We start from the raw sequence: 18272 nt of genomic DNA, 5'->3' as shown, positions 1-18272 counted from the left end.
TATGGTCTGAGATGTTAGTCTAACCCTAGTTTCTGCAAGACTGCAATCCAATTTTCCTAAGAGTTTTTTTTTCTTAAATAGTAATTGTCCCTGTAACTGGGGTCTTTGAATTTATGTAACACTATGATACCCTCTTTCTTTACTTCTGTAGGGAACTAGGTGTCACTTTAGATAGCATACTGAATCTATAGTCAAGAAAATTTGAATTCAAATTCAACCTCTGTGTAGTCATGCTATGTGATCCTGGGCAAGTCACTTAACCTGTCTGCCTTGGTTTCCTCAACTATAAAATGAGGATCATAATAGCACCTATTTCTCAGGGTTTTGAGAATCAAATGAAATAATATCTGCAAAGCACTTAGTAAATGCCTGGCATATAGTAAGGGTTTAATAAACGCTTATTCCCTGTACCTGTTACACTCCATTGATTGGCCACTTTATTTTAACAGCTCCTAAATTGTTTTATTGATTACTGTTTTGTAGTATAGTTTGAAACAGAATATTGAAAGACTCCTTTCCTTCCCACTTTTTTTACATTATTACCCTTAATATTCTTGACCTTTTGTTCCTCTAGAAAAAAATTTGATATTATTAAAGTATCCATTTTTCCTATGAATTGAATATTCAGCTTGGTTCTATGAAGGATAAAGAAGTAAAATATTACAAAATGTTTATATTACACTTCAAAGCATTTTGTTCACAAGTATTTGTGGATGGTGCAAATTTTATTGATGAGGAAACTGAGGTATATAAAAGTGAAACGACTCACCTGGGCTCATACCAACGATAAGTGTCAAAGCCACAATTCCAAATGTTAGAACAAACAATAGACTTTCAACTCTTCCACTTTCTTTCCCTTCCAAAGAGCAAAGAAGCCCACAAACAACTGTTTGACATTTGTTCATCTTTCACCGCTGAAATTTCCAAATGAGTCTGTAGGCATTGTATATTATTATATTCAGAAATGAGTATATAGAACCACGTAATTGTCTCTGATTTGATTCTTTATCTATTTTTCTCATTCTTGAGATATGTTAGGTGTTATTATAAAGTACGGTGGGAAAGGAGGCACTTTCATTATAGGTAGCCTTAATTTTAAAAAAAAAAGCATCATTTATAGAATAAATGAATAGGAATTCAAGGCAAAATCTAGAGAAAGATCATGTCCGGGGTCACATTAGCACCTTGTTTTGAAACCAAAACAAAGTTTGCAGAGAATTTGAAAGTTGTCCCTCTAGTAGACTTATGTCTTGCCAAAGGCCACCTCTGAACCACTCCTACCATGATCTCTTCTGCTGCTGAAAGGTGCTGGAAAATGGAGTGTCTCCTAATATCTTTCTTTCTTGGTGATCTCATCTGCTCCCTTGGATTCAATTTTCATCTCCCTGTACACAACTCCAAGAGTTATTTAGTCAGCCCTAGTTCTTCTCCTCATCTTCAGTGCCACATCACCAACTGCCTGCTAAAAATTTCAAACTGCATGTCTCAGAGGTATCTCCAACTCAGTACACACAGAAGAGAAATCATCTTTTCACCAAAACTTTCTACTGAGTGTAACACTATGCTTTTAGTCACCTAGGTTTAAAACCTTAGAAACAGGGTTGCTAAGTCTTGTTGATTCTGTCTGCACAACATCTCTCACGGATTATCTGCTTCTCTCCATTCACATGGCCAGCACCACACTTCAGCTTGTCTCCCCTGTATTACTGCCAAAGCCTATTACTTCTATAAAAACAAATGTATTTGGCATTTCAGGAATTGGTGGCATTTAAAGATGTGGCTGTGGAGTTTAATCAGGAAGAGTGGAGGTGCCTGGATGCATCTCAGAAAGAACTGTACCATGATGTGATGATGGAGAACTATAAGAACTTGGTCTGCCTGGGTAAGGACAGCTTCACCCTGAGTCCCAAAATTTGCTCATTGGAGGGTCTTTGGTTCTCTCTTGGTAAACTCTACGGGATATTATTTTGTTGAGCAGTTAGTATTTAGTAGGCCCAGAACAGGGATTGTTAGTCTTATTTTTTTTAGCGGTCAAAGGACAGGAACTTGTGCTGTGAATTTTCAGGTGGAGGTCTTTAGTTAATTGTTTTTGTTGAATCATTTCAGTCCTGTCCAACTCTCTGTGACCCCATTTAGGGTTTTCTTGGCACAAATACTGGAGTGGTTTGCCATTTCCTTCTCCAGCTCACTTTACAGATGAGGAAGTGGGGCAAACAGGGTTAAGTGACTTGCCCAGGGTCACACAACTACTATGTGTCTGGGGCTGGATTTGAACTCATGTCCTCCTGATTCCAAGACTGTTGTTTTATCCTAGCTGTCCCACTGTTTGGGGGGAAGCTGCTGGGTTGATTTTGATCTGATAAATGCCCGCATTCTCAGGGGGAAGAGGGCCGGGTCCATCCTCCATTTAAAAACAGCTATGTAATGTCATATTTCCCCCAATATCTTTTTACTCTGGCTTAAGATTATGCCCTAAAGCCCTAGTGGAGATAAACGAAGACCTGAAAGGTTCCCATTCTCTTAGCAGGGAGTGGGTCAAAGGAACTGCTTTTCTTTCTGACTACTTTCCAGTGACCATTGTGAGAGTCAGAATCAATATTTATTAAGGGCCTACTGTGTACCAGGAACTATGCTAAGCACTAGAGATACAAAGAAAGGCATGAGATAGTTCCTGCCCTCAAGGAGCTCACAATTTAATTGGGGGGGGCAAGACAACACATAAAAAGAGAGTGAAAAACAGGGCAGGGGTGAGGAGAGGGAGGCTACCCAGTGCAGGGGCAGGATGATGTCCTGCAGCTGGCCAGGTAATTATATGAGGAAGTTTAAGTTTCAGAATTAATTTCATTTTGCAGAAAAGTGAACAACTACCTTATCTTGTCTAAGAATTCAATACAAAACCCCCGCCAGAGGTCATTTGTACCATCCCAGTGGACACAGTTTCATTCTGCATTACTTTCATTACTACTTTCCCTTTTTTATGATGAACAGGGCTTGTATTTAATAAGCCAGCTGTTATCTCCCATTTAGAGGGAAAGGAGGCACCTTGGATGGCAGAGGGGCAAGTCCAAAGAAACAGCTGCCCAGGTGAGTGAATGAAAACTTCCTACAACTCCTAACGGGCCATTCAAGGTGGGGAAAGCTTTAAAATGTGGGAGCAAGGGCTTTCCTGAAACTTCCCCATACATATGGGGAAGAACTGAGACTGTCTGACATGAGCTGGTCCAAAGAGTCTCATCTCCAATACAACAGAGATCCACTGATTGACCACCCTTTGCACTCCCATATTCAGAGAAAGAGGAGTTTCCACAGAGGATAGAGCTTGTTCTGTTCATTTTCTTTGGGGTTTCCTCATGATCAGGTGCTTTTCTTGTGCCTCATCTCCCAAGTCCATTCATAATTTCTCCCATTCAAAAATGCATGTATTTATTTGGGAATAATAATAACACAAATGTGATGTTTGCCTCAGTGTCCCTGTGGGATCTCTTCCTTCTATGTATTTGTTAGATTATGTAGCTTTATTTTTATATAGTTTCATATGCATTGTGTGTATTCTGATTCTTCTTTCTTCTTTAGGACAATTCCTATGATTCAACCTCTCTATGTCTGTGTTCATAAGGAATATTAGATCAAGTGAGATAACATGGAAAGGCTTTTGGCTGGAGGCCAAATGTAGTATTTGCTTTTCCAACCTTAAATGCTAGTTATCATCATCATCACCATCAGTTATGATGATGAAATAATTCATTCATGTCCCAAAATTTATTCAGCCACAACCAATCATTGGCTAGATTCCCACCCTTTGCTATTGCTAAAAGTACTGCCAGATGTGATTACTGAGACTTTATCAGTGATATTTCAAAGCTTGTTGAGAATGGGGAAGGTACCTTACAATTAGAGAAGGCCAAAGAATGGAGTCTGCAAACTGCAATTTGATTCCTGGAACCATCATAGAGTGAATTATTAAAACACTGGTTATTAAATGCCTACCAAAGGGTCCACGGATCACAGAAAGACAAATGGATTCAGGAAGACTGCACCATCCCCAATTAAACACTGTGGTTTTTTGACAGGGATGCTACACTAGCAATTTGGGGAATGCTGTAGATATAATTTACCTAGATTTTAGGCAAGCATTTGATAAAGTCTCTGATGCTGGTCTTCTGAAAATAGGTGGAGAGGTGCCATGCACATAGATGGATTCAGAAGTGGTTCAGTGGCTAAATCCAAAGTGTCATTATTCATGGTTTGATTTCAATTAGGTAGGAAGATTCTAATGTAGTATCGTATGGACTTTTGCTTTGCCCTGTGCCATGAAGTATCAATGAGTCACTTATATTGATATGATCAGCCACAGTTGGACACACTATAACTTGACTCTAACATAGTGATGTCATTTTGTTCTGCTTTGAGAATGAAGAACAACAACCAACTTGGCAGTCCTCTATTTCATTAAAGATCCCCCCCCTCGCCCCCCGTAGCATTGTACTTAATTTTTCTGGGTAAGTTTTTTTTTTTTGGCTATATTCCCATGTCCTTGGTCTTCTGAAATAGCATATCCCAAGTTCTCCACCTCTTTATTGTGGTGCTGCTAAATCCTGTATGATTCTGACTCTGGCTTTTTAGTATTTGAATTCCTTCTTTCTGACTGTTTGTGGTATTTTTATTTGAACCGAAAGCTCCAAATTTTGGTTGCAATGTTCATGGGAGTTTTCATTTTAGAGGTTTCTCCAGCAGGGGACTGGAGGATTGCTTCAATTTACACTTTGTACTCTGGTTCTAAGATATCTGAACAGTTTTATATTGACATTTTTTTTGAAATACTGTATCTAGGCTCATTTTTTTGGTTATAACTTTCAGGTATGATTTTTAATTTTTTTTTCTCCTGAGTCTGTGATCCAGGTGATTCCCCCCCCCCCCATGAGATACCTTACATTTTCTTCTTTCCCCCCCCCAGTGTTTTGACTTTATCTGAATATTTCTTATTGTCTCTTGGAGTCATTAGCTTCTATTAGGTCCATTTTAATTTTCTGAGAGTGTATTGCTTGAGCAAGGTTTTAGACCTCTAATGCTAAGCTGTTAAATCCTTTCCTAATTCTTTCTTCCTTAGTTCTCATTTCTTTTACATTTTTCCATCTAATAGTCTGATTTCATATATATATGTGTATATATATATACATATACATATACATATACATATATATATATACGTATATAAAGCCAATCCTTTTAACTCTCACTTCACATCTTCTAGGAATTCTATTTGAGCTTGCACTCAAGTTGTATTCCCCTTAAGGTTTAACTTATAGATGTTTGGAGTCATATTCTACTGGGTTTGTGTCTTAAATGTCCTTGTCACCATAATAGCTTTTTATGGTAGGATTCTCTTTTTTTTGTTTGCTCATTCTTCTTGCTTATTTCCTGAGTTCTTCTTTTATGTTCGAGCCAGGCTATTGGCACTTCTGCAGGGAAGGTCTAGGTCCTTTTGCTGTTTCCTTGGAATATTGAGTGTTGTGTTATTGTAGACTCTCAGAAACAGCCCAGATTAAGGATATGCAGACTTTTAGTGCTCCCAAAGTGGCGCAGTCCAGAGCAAAGTCTGATCATACCTGTGTTGTTGCGAGCTGAATGGGTTCTTGAACTATGTTTGGGTCTAAGGAGCAATAGAGTGCTGCTAATCTTAGCCCCCATCAACCAACTGGAAAGTTCTACTGCTTTGTAGTGACAAAATTTGTTTTCCCTTTCATCTGTGATTCCTATCCAGGTTATTTCTCTGTGGGATTCAAATTGGTCTAGAAACGGCAACTGAGATCCTGCTCTGTCCTTGGGGTCTGAGTCACACTGTTTCTGCCTGCTTCTTAACTTGTTCCTTGCTTGGTACACATTCTAGGAATCTCACTTCTATGGACTGCTACCCCAGGTCATAGGTCCCTTCCTTTGCCTGCCCTGGAACTGTGACCTAGGACAGGATAGTGGCAGACAAAACTTTCAGTTGGCACTTGTTCTCACAACCTCCAGTACCCTGGTATGAGTGTGGGTCCTCTTGCGCTAGTGCACAGCTTCTCCCTTGAGTTAGAATGCTATGAGTAGTCATACTCCTGACCAGACTTAATCCTTAGTGAATGTAGACCTCTCTGTGCTGACCTCAGATGGAAAAATGACTCACTGACTTTTTCTTAGATTTCCCCATGAGGATTTGGGTTAGTGCACTTTTGAAATCTACTGGGAGGAGGTTTTTTGTGGGGAGAGCTCCTGCTCTACCATCTTAGCTCTATCTTGATCATTGTTATGATCTGTATCAATGTTAACTGTTGGTCATCCATCTATAGCTTAAATATTTCTGGCTGAGAACAACTTTATCCCATTATGAACAGGTAACAGTGTAGTTAAAAAAAAAGACCATTGGGATAGAAGACTAGAGAAGTATTATTATGTAGTGGAAAGAACTTTGGATTTGGAGTCAGTAGAACTTGTTTTACGTTTCAGATTTGAAACTTATTAATAGTGTGCCTTTGGGTAAGTTGCTAAGTTACTGTAAACTTCATTCTCATTTGCAAAGTTTTAGGTTCAAGGTGAAGTATTTTATAAGCTGTAATGATTCTAATAATAATTTGAATTTATGTAACATTTTGAGGTTTATAAAACACTTTCCTCACAATAACTCTATAAATGTGAGATCATATTATTTGTCTAATTACTATCTATTAAAATTTGAGAGTTACTTTTCTTTATGAATGTGATAAAGGGAGTAAAGGATATTTAGATATTTTCCCCTGAAGATTAGGAGATTTGGCTTAAACCAAGTTTGTTATGGAAAATTGATATTTCTTCTTTCTTTCAGGTTGGGAGATCAGACCTGTAAACAAGAAGCCAATTACAAAATTGGGCATTCCTGTGGAAGAATCATCTCAGGAAACTCTCACAACTCTTTGTCCTTATGTTTCTAATTTGGGAGAATCTTGGGATTATGAAACCAAGTTAGAGGGGGAGAAAAGTGATGAGGAGAAAACTCATCAAAGAAAGATCATCCAAAGGAAACCACAGAGTAAATTGAGAAGCCATGAACATAATAAATATGGTCAAATCTTTGCTGTAAGGCCAATTCTTTTTCTACAACAGAGATTCCTCATAGAAAAGAATCTTCCCCGAAGTGATGCACATAGAAAGGGATTTAGACTCTATTCAGATCTAAGAAAATATAATGAAATTTGCTCAAAGAAGAAATTTTCTAAGTATAACATAAGAGGGAAATATTTCAGTTATCATTCAGACCTTATTGAATATCACAGAATGCATACTGGAAAGAAACATCATGAATGTGGAAAAGCCACATTATGGAAAAAACAACTTATTCAACAACAGAGAATTCATACTATACAGAAACCTTATGCACATATTGAATGTGGGAAAGCCTATAAGAGAACACAACTTATTCAACATTTCAAAATTCTTACTGGAGAGAAACTTTGTAAACACAGAGAATGTGGGAAAACTTTTCAACAGAGTATATACCTTGCTTACCATCAGAAAATTCATACTAGAGAGAAATCCTATACATGTAATCTATATTCTCCCAATAAGAGAATTCACACTGGAGAAAATCTTCATGAGTATAATGTGTGTGGAAAGGCCCTTCACTGGAGCACCAAACTTATTAGACCTCAAGAAATTCATACTGTAGAGAAACATGATTCCAATGAATGTGGGAAGACTTTCAACCCAAATTCACATCTTACTCAACATCTGAGGATTCATAATGGAGAAAAACTTTATAAATGTAATGAATGTGGAAAGATCTTGAATTATAGTTCATCCCTTACTTCTCATCTTAGAGCTCATACTGGAGAAAAACCTTATCGGTGTATTGAATGTGGCAAAGCCTTTGGTAAAAGGACACAGCTTATTCAACATTGGAGAATTCATACTGGAGAGAAACCTTATGACTGTAATGAATGTGGAAAGGCATTCCGTCAGAGCTCACAGCTTACTCGACATCAGAAAATTCATACAGGAGAAAAACCTTTTGAATGTGATGAATGTGAGAGGGCCTTCCGCCAGAGATCACAGCTTACTTACCATCAGAGAATTCATACTGGAGAAAAACCTTATGAATGTAATGAATGTGGTAAGGCCTTCTGTCAAAGCACTGAACTTACCCAACATCATAAAATTCATACTTGTGAGAAACCTTTTGAATGTCATGAATGTGGTATGGCCTTTCGCCTGAGTACTGGACTTACTCGCCATCAGAAAATCCATACTGGAGAGAAACCTTATGAATGCAGTGAATGTAGGAAGGCCTTCTGTCAGAGAGCAGAACTTACCATACATTATAGAATTCATACAGGAGAGAAACCCTATGTGTGTAATGAGTGTGGAAAGGCCTTCCACCAGAGCTCACAATTAACTCGACATCAGAAAATTCATACAGGAGAGAAACCTTATAAATGTAATGAATGTGGAAAAGCTTTCCGCCAGAGCTCAGAACTTACACGACATCAGAAAATTCATACAGGAGAGAAACCTTTTGAATGTAATGAATGTGGGAAAGCCTTCCGCAGAAGATCTCAGCTTACTTACCATCAGAGAATTCATACTGGAGAAAAACCTTATGAATGTAATGAATGTGGGAAGACCTTCTGTCAGAGTACAGAACTTACCCAACATCATAGAATCCATGCTAGTGAGAAACCTTTCAAATGTCACGAGTGTGGTATGGCTTTTCATCTCAGTGCTATACTTACTCGCCATCAGAAAATCCATACTGGAGAGAAACCTTATAAATGTAGTGAATGTGGGAAGGCCTTCTGCCAAAAAGCAGAACTTACTGTACATTATAGAATTCATACAGGAGAGAAACCTTATGTATGCAATGAATGTGGGATGGCCTTTCGACAGAGCTCACAACTGACTCCACATCTCAGAATTCATACTGGAGAGAGACCTTATAAATGTAATGAATGTGGAAAGGCCTTCAATCGCAATTCATCCCTTGTTTCCCATCACAGAATTCATACTGGAGAGAAACCTTATCAATGTAATAAATGTGGGAAGACCTTCCGCCAGAGTACAGGACTTACCCGACATCAGAGACTTCATATAGTAGATAAATCTAATGAATGTAATGATTAAAGGAAGGCTTTCCTACAAAGTAAACATCTTACTTAACACTAGTTCACAGTGAAATGAAGACTTATGAATGTAATGACCTTTTCTTGTTTCCATTAAAAAATGCAATGCTACATTTTGACACAAGACATTTCCCAACAAATATCCTCTAGGGAGGTTTTGTTTGTTAACAGAAAGGATTAATGTTTAATTTACCTTTGATAGTATAGTAGTGACATCAATCATTGTATTTGACCAGAGTTTTGTTGCCTCATAATGCTGACTTCACTAACATTATTATAATCATTGTGTATGCTGAGTTTGGGCTCAGTTTTCATCACTTTGCAATGCTTCATATAAGTCTTTCCCCATGGTGCTATGAATTTTTATTATTCTTCATTCCTTATAGCGCAGTAATATGCAATTAGATTCATACACCACAGTTTGAGCTGTTTGTTTGACTGTTGGGCAGAGTTTGTTTCCAGATTTTTGTTACACATAATGGTGTGATGAATATTCTTTGAGTATATGGGTCTTGTTGTTATTAATAACTTATTTGAGGTATAGTCCCAGGAATAGAATTTGTGATCAGAGAGTACAAGAAGTTTAATAAATTTTCTTTCATAATTCCAAGTTTTTATTCTTGTTGAATTGAACCATTTTACAGACTCATCAGAAGTGAAATAAAGTGCCTACCTTCCCAAATGCTTTCCTTTTTCCGTTCAGCTACTAAAGTGATGAAAGAGATGAGAGGTAGCAGGGATGGAAGGATCAAGTTAAGGTGTTTTTTTGGTTTTGTTTTTGTTCAGGATGGGGAGATAATGGATATGTTTGTAGGTAGCAGTGAAGGGGCCACTAGAAAGGGTGAGCTTTAAAATAAGTGATAGAGTGGGTATGACAAAATGGCCAATCTGTTGGGAAAGGGATCTCTTGAGCAGGTAGAAGGGTATAAGTATTTCTTACCTGGTAAGGAGTAAGACCACCTCATCATGTGAAATGGGTGAAGAAGAAGATAGTGGCAGAAGGAATGTGTTATATGAGATGAGGAAGAGGGAAGAAGACCAAGATCATCGTTTATGGCCTCAATTTTTTTCTGTAAAATATGATGCAAGTTCTTAGCTAAGAGGGTAGGGAAGGAGGAGCCACAGGAAATTTGAAGATGGGGATGGCAAAGAGTGGGAAAGTAGCTGTGAAGAGTAAGATAGTAAATTGAAGATGGAGGTATATTAGGCTTGCCTAGCAGCACTGAGGGCCCAGTTTAGGTTATTTAACATATATTTGTAGTGGACTCAGTCAGAGTAAGTCAAGGCTGAAGATTAGCAAGGTACAATGATGAGATATTATGGTGGCTAAGGACTCAAGAAAGGAGGGCAGTGTCAAGTTTTATTGGTTTGCTAAGGCGTCAAGATGAGGAAAAGAGGAGACTGTGGATAGTACAGAGAAAATAGCCTTGATAGAGGACTGAAGGATCAAAGAATTAGAGGTCATGGAGTGGAAGAAGAGGTGGGTAAGGGAAGGCAGAAGAAGAGGTGAAAATACAGTAGATTATTGTTACATATGACATTTTTGGAATTCTTGAACATGGAGCTAGTACATTTGTGGGTGGTGGCAAGGTCAAAGTTATGACCAACTTTGTGTGTGAGTGAGGTGGGATGGAGGAGTAGGTCATTGGAAGTGAGTAAGTAGAAGAATTGAGTTGTTAGGGTGCTTGAGAGAGAGAGTCAATACATATTTTATTGGATAGTAGAAATAAATATCATAAAATTGTTTATGATATGACTTCTTATATTTACTTAGTTAAGGATTTGAGAACATATTGTGGCATATGCTGTACAATGGTCATTCAAATCAACTTTTTACTAGACCTCTTACTAAATAGAGAGGCCCTACTCTTGTAGTTTGTGTTCTTGAGTTTATCAAGCACTGGACTAGGTTTTGCTTGTCTACTTATTATACAGATCTGGTTTTTATATCTTTTCTAGTATCATAAAATTTTGATAATTACTGCTAATAGAATTTGAGATGGGGTATCAACAAGCAACCTCCTGCTTAAATTTTTCCCCATCATTCCCCTTGCCATATAAGCATCACACAAATACACTCAAAGGTTATTCTGTTTGTTATGAACTGATGTTAATATCAGAGTTTACTTAGAGAACCTCAGTAAAGCAATAACAAAAAATTGATGTGACAAATATCTTCAGTAAAGTAGCAGGATATAAAATTAATACAGAAAACAATTATTTCCTGTACAATATTATTTTTTTCACAGAAGAGATAGAGAAATTCCATTTAAAATAACAATGCATTAACTATCAAGAAATCAACCTACCAAGACACATATGCACAACTTGCAGAAATAAAAATTTTACAGAATTACTCTCCAATTATCCTAACTAAATGAAGAATGGCTAAGCTGTGTTAATGGCCAAATTATATATTTAGTTGTATATCAAAATACATACATAAGGAATATTGTTTGAACATCATTCTCAGAATTGGTTCACAGAGGGAAGAGGGAAGTCTCTCTCTCTCTCTTTCTCACACACACACACACACACACACACACACACACAGAGTTGGATGTAGAAATCTATCTTACCCAACAAGGAAATAAGAGGGAAAAGAGATAAGAGAAAGGAGGAAGTTGATGAAGAGGAGAGTGGATTAAGGGAGGCAGTAGTCAGAACCAAAACACTTGAGGAGGATTAGGAAACCCTTTCCAATCACTGTTTTTATTAAATGGTATTGTATTTTTCCCAATTACATGTAAAGACAATTTTTAACATTCATTTAAAAAAAATTGAGTTTGAAATTTTCTCCCTTTCTTCCCCTCCCTAAATTAGTAAACAACTCGATTTAGGTTATATATGTGCAATCATGTAAGACATTTCTATATTAGTCATGCTGTGAAAGAATAAACAAAACAAAACAAAAATAAATAAAGTGAAAATAGCATGTTTGATCTGCATTCAGACTCCATCAGTTCTTTCTCTGGATGCAGATAGCATTTTCCATCATGAGTTCTTTGGAAGTGTCTTGGATCATTGCTGAAAAGAGCTAAGTCATTCTTACTGATCATTGCACAATGTTACTGTTTCTGTGTCTCCTAGTTCTTCTCACTTCACTTTTCAACAGTTCATGTATGTCTTTCCAGGTTTTTCTGAAATCCACCTGTTTGCACAATTTCTTCTAGCACAATAGTATTCCATTACATTCATATACAGCAACTTGTTCAGCCATTCCCCAATTGATGAGCATCCCCTAAATTTCCAGTTGTTTGCTACCACACACACACACAAAAACCTATAAATATTTTTGTACACGTAGTTCCTTTTCCCCTTTTTTATGACTCTTTGTGATATAGACCTAGCAGTGGTATTGCTGGATCAAAGAGTATGTCCAATTTAATTGCCCTTTGGACATAGTTTCAAATTGCTCTCCAAAATGTTTGGATCAGTTCACAACTCCACTAACAGTCCATTAGTGCCCCAATTTTCCCACATCCTATCCAACAATTATCATTTTCCTTTTCTGTCATATTAGCCAATCTGATAGGTGTGAAGTGGTACCTCAAAGTTGTTTTAATTTGCATTTCCCTAATTAATGTTGATTTAGATAATTTTTTTCAATGATTGTAGATAGCTTTGTTTACTTCATCTGAAAACTGCCTGTTCACATCCTTTGACCATTTATCAATTGGGGAATGACCTGTATTCTTATAAATTTGCATCAGTTCTCTATATATTTGAGAAATGAGAGTTTTATCAGAGACATTGTAAAAATTGTTTCCCGACTTTCTGCTTTCTTTCTAATCTTGGTTGCATTTGCTTTGTTTGTGCAAAGCCTTTTTAATTTAATATAATCAAAATTATCCAATTTACATCTCGTAGTGCTCTCTATCTCTTCTTTGGTCAAAAGTTCTTTCCTTCTCCATAGATCTGACAGTTAAATTATGCCTTGTTCTCCTAATTTGCTTATGGTATCACCCTTTATGTCTAAATCATATACCCACTTTGGGTATCTTGGTATACAGTGTAAGATGTTGGTCTATACCTAGTTTCTGCCATGTTGTTTTCCAGTCTTCCCAGCAGTTTTTGTCAAATATTGAGTTCTTATCCCAGAAACTGGGGTCTTTAGATTTATTAAACACTAGATTAATATGATCATTTACTACTGAGTCTTATATACTTAATCTATTCCACTGAACCACCAGTCTATTTCTTAGCCAGCTGCAGATAGTTTTGATGACTGCAGCTTTATAATACAGTTTGAGATCTGGAGTGGCTAGGCCAACTTCCTTTGCATTTGTTTTCATTAATTCCTCAGATATCCTTGACCTTTTGTTCTTCCAGATGAAATGTTATTATTTTTTTTCTAGATCTGTTAATTTTTGGCAGTTTGATCAGCATCAAATTGAATAAATAAATGAATTTAGGTGGAATTGTCATTTTTATTATATTGGCTCAGCCTATCCATGAGAAGTTGATGGGTTTTTTTTTCAATTGTTTACATTTGACTTTATTAATGTGAAGTGTTTTGTAACTGTGTTCATACAGTTCCTGGATTTGTCTGGACGGGTAGACTCCTAAGTATTTTATATTGTCTACAGTTATTTTAAATGGAATTTCTCTATTTATTCCTGCTGGGCTTTGTTGGTAATACATAGAAATGCCAATGATTTATGTGTGTTTATTTCATATGCTGCAGCTTTCCTAAAATTGGTAATTGTTTTTTAGTTGATTTTCTAGGATTATCTAAGTATGCCATCATATCATCTGCAAAGAGTGATAGTTTCATTTTCTCATTGCCTATTCTAATTCTTTTGATTTCTTTTTCTTTTCTTATTGCCAAAGCTAACATTCCTAGTGCAATATTGAATAACAGTGGAGATAATGGGCATCCTAGCTTCATTCTTGATCTTATTGGGAAATCTTCTAGCTAATTCCCTTTACAGACAATGTCTGTGGATGGTTTTAGATATATACTAATTATCCTTTTAAGGAAAGCTCCATTTATTCCTATGCCCTCTAGTATTTTTAAATAGGAATGGGTGTTGTATTTTGTCAAAAGCTTTTTTTTTGCAGCCATTGAGATAATCATATTATTTCTGTTGGTTTTGTTATTAAATGTTCAATCATGTTGCTAGTTTTTTTTCTAATATTGAACTAGCTTTGCATTCCTAATATAAATCATCCATCATAGTGTATGACCCTTGTGATATATTGCTGCATTCTCCTTGTTAATGTTTTAAAATTTCTGCATCCATATTTATTAGGGAAATTGGTTCATAGTTTTCTTTCTCTGTTTTGGCACTTCCTAGTTTAGGTATCAGCACCATATTTATGTCATAAGAGGAATTTGGTAGGACTCCTTTTTTGCCTGTTTCCCCAAATAGTTTATACAGTATTCTAATGAATTTTTCTTTAAATGTCTGGTAGAATTTACTTCTGAATCCACCTGACCCTGGTGATTTTTTTCTTAGGGAGTTCATTGATAGCTTATTCAATTTCTTTTTTTTTCTAAAATGGGGTTAAGTATTCCATTTCCTCTTCTGTTAATATGGGCAGTTTACATTTTTGTAAATATTCATCCATTTCACTTAGTTTGTCAGATTTATTGGCATACAATGGGTCAAAAGAGCTCCTGATTATTGCTTCAATTTCGTCTTCATTGGTGATGAATTCACTTTTTTCATTTTTGATCTTGGTAATTTGGTTTTCTTCTTTAAATCAAATTAATCTATGGCTTATTTATTTTATTGTTTTTTTTCCCCATACAACCAGCTTTTAGTTTTATTTATAGGTTCAATAGTTTTATTACTTCTAATTTCATTCATCTCACTTTTGATTTTCAGGATTTACAATTTGGTGTTTATTGGGGATTTGTAATTTGTTCTTTTTCTAACTTTTTTAGTTGCATGCCCAATTCATTGATCTGTTCTTTCTCTGTTTTACTGACACCCATTTAGAGACATAAATTTTTCCCTAAGTACTGCTTTAGGGTTATTCCATAAATTTTGATATGTTGTCTCATTGTTGTCATTCTCTTTGATGAAATTATTGTTTCTCTGATTTGTTCTTTGACCCACTCATTCTTTAGGATTAGATTACTTAGTTTGCAATTAATTTTTATCTATATCTCCATGGCCCTTTATTAAATGTATTTTTTATTGCATCATGATCTGAAAAGGATGCATTATATTTCTGCCTTTCTACATTTGATTGTGTGGTTTTTATGCCCTGATACATGTTCAGTTTTTGTGTAGCTGCCACATAGGGCTGAGAAAAATATGTATTCCTTCCTATTCTCATTCAATATTCTCCAGAAGTCTGTCATATCTAACTTTTATAAAACTGTATTCAACTCCTTAACCTCTTTCTTGTTTATTTTGTGGTTAGATTTATCTAGTTCTATGAGGGGAAAGTTGAGGTTCCCCACTAGTATAGTTTGACTGTCTATTTCTTCCTATAACTCATTTAACTTCTCCTTTAGATATTTGGATGCTATCCCATTTGGTACAAATATGTTTGGTATTGATACTACTTGACTGTCCATCATACCTTTTAGCAAGATGTACTTTCCTTCCTTGTCTTTTTTTATTAGATTTTTGCTTTTGTTTTGTCTGAGATCATGATTGCTACCAGTTTTTTTTTTTAACTTCAGCTGAAGCATAATAAATTCTGCTCCAGCTTTTTACCTTTACTCTGCTTGTCTCTCTGCTTCAAATGTTTCTTGTAAAAAACAAATTGTAGAATTCTGTGGTTTTTTTTTTAATCCACTCTGCTATCCACTTCTGTTTTATGGGAGAGTTCATCCCATTCACATTCAGAGTTATGATTACTGTGTATTTCCCTCCATCCTATTTTCCTGTTTACACTTTTCTCTCCATCTCCTTTCATCTTGTCCCTCCTCACCGGTGTTTTGCTTCTGACTACCATCTCCCTCAATCTGCCCTCTCTTTTATGAGCCCCAACTTTTCTCAACCACTCCCTTCACACTTACATATAGGGTAAGATAGATTTCTATACCCAACTAAGTGTGTATGTTATTTTCTTTTTGAGCCAAATCCAATGGGTAATGCTCACCCCCCTCTTCTTTCTCTTGACTGTAATAGGTCTTCTGTACCTCTTCATGTGATACAATTTACCCCATTCTGCCTCTCCATTCCCTTATCTGCCAGTGCAATCCTCTTTCTTGCCCCTTACATTTTTTTATACCATCCCATCAAAGTCAACTTATAGTTGCACTCCCTGACCATGGTTACTCCCTCTAACTGCCCTAATAGAGCTACAGTTCTCTATTAAGTGTTACAAGTATCATATTCCTATGTAGTGATGTAAACAGTTTAACCTTAATGAATAACTTATTTTTTTCTTTCTTATTTGCCTTTTTATGCCTCTCTTGAGTCTTGTGTTTGAAAATCAAATTTTCTGTTCAGCTCTGGTCTTTTTATCAGGAATGTTTGAAAGTCCCCTTTATTGAATTCCATTTTTTTCCATTCATTGAATATCCATTTTTTTCTCCTGAAAGACTGTGCTCAGTTTTTTTGGTAGTTGATTCTTGGTTGTAATCCAAACTTCTTTGCCTTCCAGAATATCATATTCCAAGCCCTTTGATCCTATAATGTAGAAGCTGCTAAATCCTGTGTAATCCTGACTATGACTCTCAATATTTAAATTGTTTCTTACTAGCTTCCTGCAGTATTTTCTCCTTGATCTAAGAGTTCTGGAATTTGGCTATAACATTCCCGGGAGTTTTCATTTTGGGATCTATTGTAGGAGGTGACTGGTGGAGTCTTTCAATTTCTACTTTACACTCTGGTTTTAAGATATTAAAACAGTTTTCCTTGACAATTTCTTAAGAAATGCTGTCCATGCTCTCTTTTTTTTTTATCATGGCTTTCACGCAATCCAACAATTCTTAAATTATCCTTCTTGGATCTATTTTCCAGGTCAGTTATTTTCCAATAAGGTATTTTACATTTTCTTCTATTATTTTTCATTATTTTGATTTTGTTTGGTTATTCTTGATGTCTCATAGAGTCATTAGCTTCCACTTGCCCAATTCTAATTTTTAAGGAATTATTTTCTTCAGTTAGCTCTTGTACCTCCTTTTCCATTTGGCCAATTCTGCTTTTTAAGGAGTTGTTTTCTTCAGTGGATTTTTGCATGTCCTTTGGCATTTGGCCAATTCTACTTTTTAAGGAATTGTTTTCTTTGATGGATTATTTTTTTTTACATGAGGCAATTGGGGTTAAGTGACTTGCCCAGAGTTACACACCTAGTGAGTGTTATGTGTCTGAGGCTGCATTTGAATGCAGGTCTTCCTGACTCCAGGGCCAATGCTTTATCCACTGCACCACCTAGCTGCCCCTCTTTGGTGGATTTTTGTACATCTTTTTTTTTCTTTTTTTGTGCTTCCTTTCCCAAGCTGTTAACTCTTTTTTCATGAATTGCTTGCATAACTCATTTTTTCCCTCAGTTTTTCTTCTACTTCCCTTATTTGATTTTTAAAATTCTTTTTGAGCTCTTCCAGGAGGACTTTTTGGACCTGAGACCAATTCATGTTTCTCTTTGAGGCTTCATGGGTATTTGTTTTGACACTGTTGTCTTCTTTTGAGTTTGTGTTTTGATCTTCCTGTCATTTTAGTAGCTCTCTATCGTCAGAGTTTTTTTTTTTGTTTTTGTTTTTTGCTCATTTCCAGCCTATTTCCTAAAGTTGAGGTCTGCTTTTGGGGTACAAGGGGCACTTTCCCAAGTTTCTTACACCAAGGCTGGGGGCCTGGTCACTGGTTTGCTGCGTTAGGGCCTCTGGGGTTGTTGGCTGACCTGTTCTGCTGGGGTCACTGGACCTGCCAGGCCTGACCACTAGCCTGCTTTAAGGGGTTTGGATGTCTTACAGTTGGTTGGCTGAGCTGGAGGCATGCTGAGCTGGAGCCTTGGTTGCTGATCTGTGCTGGGGTTAGGTGCCTCCTGCTGGCTTACCTCAACACTGCGGGCACTGGGCTATGCTCCCATTTTATACAAGTGAGACAGACTTTTCCTGTAATCCTCCTAAGTTATCATGGGTTTGGAAAATTGTTTCACTATGTCTTTTTGTGGGTTTTACCACTCCAGAATTTGTTTTGAGGCATGATTTAAAGTTGTTTCAAGAGAAACTGGAGA

General features: G+C 36.5%; 2 protein-coding genes across 2 annotated transcripts in view; both read left to right on the top strand.

The window, feature by feature from the left end:
* The window catches only part of LOC114041925 (vomeronasal type-2 receptor 26-like), a 200930-nt gene that overhangs the window by 60857 nt on the left and 121801 nt on the right, over nt 1–18272 (top strand).
* LOC114041923 (zinc finger protein 420-like) lies at nt 1738–9198 on the top strand. Its single transcript, XM_027860607.1, has 3 exons — nt 1738–1882; nt 2989–3084; nt 6839–9198. Exons 1-3 carry the CDS (start codon nt 1738–1740, stop codon nt 9127–9129), a joined length of 2532 nt encoding a protein of 843 aa, XP_027716408.1. The 3' UTR covers nt 9130–9198.

The sequence above is a fragment of the Vombatus ursinus genome, unplaced genomic scaffold (genome assembly GCF_900497805.2).
Source record: "Vombatus ursinus unplaced genomic scaffold, bare-nosed wombat genome assembly UNPS02014210.1, whole genome shotgun sequence".
Lineage (NCBI taxonomy): Eukaryota > Metazoa > Chordata > Mammalia > Diprotodontia > Vombatidae > Vombatus > Vombatus ursinus.
Note: the sequence above shows the minus strand (reverse complement) of the source record. Positions and strands in the feature narration are given on the sequence as shown.

Excerpts from the sequence above, each read along its gene's own strand:
- LOC114041923 (XM_027860607.1), top strand. The coding sequence starts at position 1,738 with ATGTATTTGGCATTTCAGGAATTGGTGGCATTTAAAGATGTGGCTGTG. Across the intron at positions 1,883-2,988 it reads TAAGAACTTGGTCTGCCTGG|GGCTTGTATTTAATAAGCCA; the intron begins GTAAGGACAGCT and ends TATGATGAACAG. Across the intron at positions 3,085-6,838 it reads CCAAAGAAACAGCTGCCCAG|GTTGGGAGATCAGACCTGTA; the intron begins GTGAGTGAATGA and ends TCTTTCTTTCAG.